The 7,037-nt window shown below is 41.2% G+C and overlaps 1 protein-coding gene across 3 annotated transcripts; it reads right to left on the reverse strand.

The window, feature by feature from the left end:
* Positions 1-1,486: 1,486 nt before the first annotated feature.
* Positions 1,487-6,171, reverse strand: LOC100286323 (uncharacterized). Of its 3 annotated transcripts, none has more exons than XM_008663850.4 (3): positions 5,426-6,171; positions 4,864-5,157; positions 1,487-1,866 (listed from the first exon to the last, which is right to left on the reverse strand). In XM_008663850.4, the coding sequence occupies exons 1-2, from the start codon at positions 6,079-6,081 to the stop codon at positions 4,902-4,904; spliced, it is 912 nt and encodes a 303-aa protein (XP_008662072.1). In that variant the 5' UTR covers positions 6,082-6,171; the 3' UTR covers positions 1,487-1,866; positions 4,864-4,901. The 3 variants fall into 3 exon arrangements, with proteins under 3 accessions (XP_008662072.1, NP_001152682.1, XP_008662074.1); NM_001159210.1 differs by lacking the exon at positions 1,487-1,866 and adding an exon at positions 2,771-3,450 and having other exon boundaries at positions 5,426-6,096; XM_008663852.4 differs by lacking the exon at positions 1,487-1,866 and adding an exon at positions 3,558-3,961.
* Positions 6,172-7,037: the final 866 nt, after the last annotated feature.

Raw genomic sequence — 7,037 nt, forward strand, 5'->3', positions numbered from 1 at the left:
TCATAGTGAACTGATGGTAAGCTCGTACCGGCGAATGACTCATCAATCATCAAATCATCAAGGGGTTGTTTGGCTCGCATAATTGATAACGTTAAAACATGTTTATTTAAGTTCAACTGTAATTGAATACCACATTAAAAACGTAATTAGATACCACACTAGAAAGTGATACTGGTCTATTCAAACTTTATATTGTTTGAGCTAAGGTTATCTCCAATAAAACCTTCTAAATGGTCCTCTACTCTAAATATAGGTGAAGTTAACTTCTCTATTTTTTTCCTAACAACGTCCTTTAAAACATCCTTCAAATATAGAGGATAGAGGATGTTCCTCCATCATCTACATAGAGAGATTTTCTTAACTCTTCTCTATCTTTTTAATATTATAAACACTTTCTACTGTGATATCTGATTACGGTTAGACTTAAACAAACATAATTTAACGTTATTAGTTATCATTTACGTTACAAATATGTGAACTAAACAACACCTAAATTCATAAGGAAAAGTAAATACCATCAAATACTACTATACTAATATAGAGATGTTGCATGCTACATAATCAGGGATGTATATACGAATATATTGTTAGGAGAAGAGTGGGCATGCTGGTTTGGTATTAGACTTTTCTAGGTGGAGATTTTATTTGGGTTTCACCTTTATGAAGTAGCTCGTTATATAAGAAAAACTGATATGGTATTTTTAGAAGCTATGTAATAAAATTCTATATTGAGAATAAGCATTGATTTTTTGAGCTCTCTCGTTGCTTGGGCACTAGAGCCGTCCCTACTCGCGTGTCCTTGGTCCTTATTGAAAGCAGTCGAAGGCTTCGCCGAGCAAGGCCGTACAATCGTACTTGTTGGCGGTGGAGGTGGACAGCAGCCGTTGTGGTAGTGCAACCCGGCCAGCTCGGTCGATTTTATTGGGGGGCGTCGGGTGTCCCGTGGTCCATTGCCCATTGGTGGCATCGTCGCATCGAGTTACGAGCACCTACACAAAAAGGCCAATGCCGCCCTTCTGTTCCGTGTGCCGACACAAATGGTTGCAGGCGCACCGAACGTCCTTGCTTCGACCTTCCAGACCTTCCAGCGTAGCTTGGATACTCCTACTTCGACTGCAGCGAACTATTAATTTCTTGCGCTAGTAACAAAGGGAACGTGAGCGTGTTACTCGATGTGGATGCTCTCATGGACGACGACGACGACGGGACACAACGGCCGCACGTGAAAACGACAACCACATGATGGCACTAAAAACGTCATTCAAGCCAAGCCCATGCATGAGAGAGAATAAGTTCTTTAATTCGAATCCACATCATCCTACATTGAATGTGGTCTACTGGTCTATGACTTTGAGCAATCCACTATATCGACTAGTAAGCATGGAACCACATTGGCCTTGATTATAGGTTCCTCCACGGGGTATGTTTCTAATCTATATATAGTGAACCTTTCAGTGGTCTGCATGCCATATGAAAATGGGGGAAATGTCAAAAAGAACATTTCATAACCTTATAAATACATAAGTAAAAAAATAAAAATAAAACAAAGGAAACAATGTCCGCAATCTTTTCAACGGCACTTGGGTCAGATATTTCAGAGGCCCACTTTACACTAACATAAAATGTCCTACAATGCCAGAGTCAAGAGACTGTGGGAAGTACGGGAAGAAAATGGATTATGTAGGGGTCTCCCCTACAATATGGTTGCTTCTTCTTTGACTGCCAGTTCAGCAAATCATGTTGGCAGACTATTGGTTTACAATAGACCTCGTCTCTTCCATTCTTCAGCATGATGATAGAAACAAGACAGAATAATCCTCCACAACTTCTATTCATGGACGTGTTCATGATTGCTGCTTGGAACATCTGGAAAGAAAGAAATAACCTTATCTTTGAGAAGAAGCAGCCAAACATCTCATCTTGGAAGCGCCACTTCACAGCATGATGAAGAATGATAAAAGAGCTCCTTTTTAGATTGAATAGATTCCCTTCGTTAACTATCTTCTGTCCTCTCATTTCTTTTGAGCTCCTCTCTTGCAGTTCAGCTCTAGGCCTTCCTCAGGCTTAACTATGTAAAATTTTGTTTGTTTCTATCCTATTATAATATACCTACCACAGTATTTACATAAAAATGCGAAAGGGCCTCTAGGTTAAGGACTTCCGAGTAGCACCTCCAAGTCCTGGGTTCGATTCCCCTCGGGAGCGAATTTTCAGGCTTGGTTAAAAAAATCCCCTCGCTGTGCCCTATCCGCTCTCGGGTTACGATGTCCTGTGCGCCACCCTCCGGTTGGGCCGTTGCAGAGTGGACAGTTGACGCCGGCCCGTTAGTGATGGGGGGCCAGGGTTCGGGGATTTTCTCGGCCGGGACCATTGTTTCGGTCTCTTCTTAATATAATACCGGGAGGGCGGTCTTTCCCTCCCCGGCCGAGTTTTTTTTGTATTTACATAAAAATGGATTATATAAACTGAACAACTGATTTGGTGAACAGAGAATTGAAGGGAATCTATGGGGAGGAATTCCCTTGCTATTCGAATAGCAAAAGAATCCCTCCCATAGATCCCAAACCAGTCCGAAGTAGATGTCATATACTCATATGATTGTGACATGGTAAGGTTTGAACCTCAGCAGTTAAATATTTTCCGAGGGAAGACCCTGGCGGCCGGCGTTCGCTGCATATTCAATTGGACGGAACCAGATGGAATCACTGCTTTGCGAGCAACCTGTGTTTTAGCTCTGTGAGAGTGTGAGATGCTAATGACAAGTAGCAATGTACCCTTAGTCACCAGTGACAAATTGACATAGTATAGACTCTATAGAGTAGACCAGTGTTCTTTGACAAGATTATCATTGAAGTCAGCAACTGAAAGTTTCCCATGTTGAAAATTGCCTTGCATCACTAAGGATATGAACACAAGAAAGTCAATTTGGATTGATATTCAGTTATATCATCTCCATTAGGTGATATCCTAGTATCCTCAGATCTTCACATAGCCTGATTCATATGGTTAAGTGATCTAGAGGCTACAATAGGCCAAAGTGGCTCATCAGCATGATGTTAACTCCCATGGTGGAAACTCCAACCAAAGTTTACAGTCACAGTAAAGATAAAGTTTTCACTTGGCACTTTAGATCCCACAATTTTACACTGATGGCATTGTAGACCAAATTTCTAGTAGAAGAATCAGAAAGAGAGATCAATGTCACATAAGTTGAAATGCATGACATACACCTGGACAAACTTGATGAAATATTAGCTGCAGACTTGCTTGAGATCAATATCTTAGTCATATGAAGTTCCTGATAGTTATTCAGGGGGGAAATATCTGTATAAAGGTGGGAAACTCATTGGATGCAATATGCATATACTGCTCAGAGGATAACATTACAAGCTTCGATGTCACTTCAGCTGTTCAGATGGCACTTAGATCAGCGCTCAATAACTTGAACAACTGCCAAGAATGTGGATTACAGTTAACATTAGTAAGGACAGCAACACCAGCACTTTTTGAAAATGGTTTCTGGAATACTGGAGGATATTGCAATAGAACTGAACCATTGGGAGAAGAGCAATGATTAGAACAGGGCAATAAGAAATGCAGGAAGCTAGCAGAGCAGAAAGCACAGAAGGAAAGCAGCCACATGGGATGGATGAATATAGAGATTTTAGATACAACCAAAGCTATGTCCATGAGACCTGATGCACACTCAGGGATCCATTGGACTCTCCGTGCTTAAAAATATGAGTGAGACTTTCAAAATCGGGCTCGTGCTTAAGAAATATGAGTAAGACTTCCAAAATCAGGCAGGTCTGTGGAAAGAATTAATCAAGTCAAGCCTTTCCCCATAAATCTAGAAGGCTACTTCAAAAATCAAGTCAAGCATTTCCCCATAAATCTAGAAGGCTACTTCGAATCCGCGACCTGGTAACTCAGTGAGATAGCTCTTACCATTGCAGCAAGCCTGAAATAATGATGTACATTGGCTGGTCAAATTAGCTTAAGCCTTTTCCTAATTAAAGGTCCCAAAAGGTTTCTTATGTTAAAATTGATCCTTTAGTTTTCTCTCTTTTGCAGAAGTTTGAGTAACTTAATAATTAGAAAATGTTACCATATGTTCGAAAAGAAGAAAAACTGTCTACTTTTATTTTGTTAAAGCACATAATTATATAGGATAAACTCAATGCAGGTCCCAACACATTCTAAGTTATTAATATAATTTGCATTAGCCATGGCTATGTCCATGCACTGTGCTACAAAAGATATATAGGATAAACTAAATGCAGGTCCCAACACATTCTAAGTTTGTATCGACAGCCTAGTTTCAGTTTTGTACCAGCAGTCTAGATTCAGTTTTGTACCATCTCTTCATCTAGGAGCTGACAATAGTAACCAGGCCCCAGCACATTCAAATTTAATGTAACTTTCTATACATTTATTACATTTTGGTTCAAATTTGAATGAGGTTATATTCAATTCACATATAACAGAGTCAACAGAAAGTTCATACAGTTCAGTAATTCACACATAAAACAGCAACACATGCTGAATCATAAGCATCCAATTAGTTAGTTGGATGTGGAAGCTGAAGCCATTTCTGATTACTGGCCATATGAGTTATTACACTGAACCATCAAATATTACAACACTTAAATTGTCAATTAATCCTAATGAAATTAGTGAGTCCGCAGGCTATAATATTGAATACGTACATAGGTTAAAAGCACTACCAACTCATTTTCTGTTAAAACATCTGGCGACTGCCAATTAATGAATGGCAGTTGATTTCATCACAAGCTATACAATAGTGGATATGTGTGGTAAACAGAACCCCCATTATACACAAAAATAAACTTTTATGTGTACCTGTTGGTCCCGTGGCACATTCAGCTTGTCAAATATTATCACTCAAAGTTTTTGGTTGAAGTCTCACTAACAACAGAAGCTTGGGGTAATTCCTTGCTCATCAAGTACTTGCGCTTTTGAAGGCTCAGCCAGACCAATATACTGTCAGTCTGGACAATACTGTATCCAGCTTTCGTGTACATGTTGAATGGGACTTGGTCAATTATTCTACAGTGAAGGTATACACGTCTTTTGGCATTCATCTTGAAAACCAGATCCTCGCATGCCTTAAGAAGTTGCTTTCCAATTCCTCTCCTGATAGTTCAAAAACATTACAATCGACATATTTTAAACATAATGTAATGAATAAACTACTTGATATGCATTGAACCAACAGTGACTGAGAACAGATCAACAGAATCGTCTTAATGGCGACTGATCCTTCATATAAACACAAGTTGCTTTTATTTCGGATGTGACGAGAATGTTTCTCCCTACAAGGATGCAACATTTGCAATCTACTCATGCATCAAACTTATTTTCCCACAAGAAATATTCAAAGTGGTTGCTCAACCCAGAATACCTTCTCAGTGGCGTCTTCACAGTCATGTTGCAGATGTAGGGGAAGTTGAGCGGCGGAGTGGGCGTGGGCGGGGCCCCTGGTGCGCCCACCGCGTCAAACGACACCTCCGCGGTGCACGCCATCTCCCCTTCATCCCCACCCTCCCCTTCGTCGTCCTCCGGGGCGGCGTTGGCGTTGTCGGCGCCGGCGTCGGCGTCGGCGGGGCGGTAGAACCCCACGAGCACCGCGGCGTGCGGAGCGAGCCCGCGGCGGTCGTGGAGGTACCTGCGGATGACGAACGTGAGGAGCTGCGCGTACCGCTGGGCCGGGGCCCAGCGCACGGTCTCGGAGAAGGAGGAGGCGAGGAGGCGGACGAGCGCCTCGGCCACGGCGTCGTCGTCGGGGCCGCGCGAGAGGGCGCGCACAGTGAGGAGGCCGTGCGGGAAGGCGTGCTCGTAGCGGAAGGCCGCGAGCTCGTCGAGCTGCGAGAGCGCGCGCGGCGATAGGAAGACACCGGGGCCGGGGCCGGGGCCGAGGCCGTTTCCGTCCGAGGCGGGTGTGGCGGTTGGAGGGGCGAGGCGGATGTGGCGCGGCGGGGGGCAAGGGGAGCAGAAGAGGAGGTGGGGATGCCTGGAGACGGCGGGAGTCAGCGAGACGAGAGCGGGCGACGCCGCCATGGGAGGAGCGAACTGGGAAAACAGAACGGCGATTTTTTAGTCTCTTTTTCTTGTAACAGGCTTACGTGGATAAACGTCAACTGTAAGCCTGTAATGTGTGGCTGACCTGTGTGTGTACGGTTAGTGTAAGATGAGGCGCTCCTTAGTCCATGTACGGTGCAGGCATGGTTCCTCTAGTACAGGAATAAAGTTTAATTAAGAGGTTATTGTGTTTGGTTGTAGAGACTAAAATTATTAAATGATTCATAAAAAGATTAAAATATCTTTTAACATTCTTCTACCATAAATATAACTGAAATAAACGAGAACAAAAAATAAAATTAATATAATTTAGTCACTCTTTGAAAGACTAGAGACTAAAGCAGTTTAATCTATATTTTAGTCCCACCAATTTACTATTTAGAAACTATAAATAAAATTAAAATGATGAAACTAACCTTTAGTCCCTCAAATCAAATTGTGCCTAACTCTAATCCGCTAGAGTTGGCGATGATGCTGACAATACGACGACACCGATCTCATAATGGACACCAACATGAAGGTTCAAAGGTGCAAACAGATACTTATTTGAATATTAGTTTTTGATATTTTTTTGTGAATTAATAGAATATAGAATTTGCTATATAAATTTATATTCTTTTTTAAGATTGAACTTGTAAATATTTATGAAAAATAAACATCAAATTTATCATATATTTTCTCCAATATATATATAAATTTTGGATACAGACATAAATATTTTTTTGTCTTTTTATTATATAGAGCAAATAATGTATTAAACAATTTATACAAAATTTTATTCTTAATTATAGTAATGTGCTTCATAACATAAGAAGAGATTCGATTAAATTTTATACATATTTATTTAAAATATTAAATTTGTTTTAATAATTCGGATATCCGTTTACATCCTTGGTCGCAAGTCTGCAACTGCAAAGACAAAGAAAACGAGTCTA

Source organism: Zea mays, chromosome 10 (assembly GCF_902167145.1).
Source record: "Zea mays cultivar B73 chromosome 10, Zm-B73-REFERENCE-NAM-5.0, whole genome shotgun sequence".
Lineage (NCBI taxonomy): Eukaryota > Viridiplantae > Streptophyta > Magnoliopsida > Poales > Poaceae > Zea > Zea mays.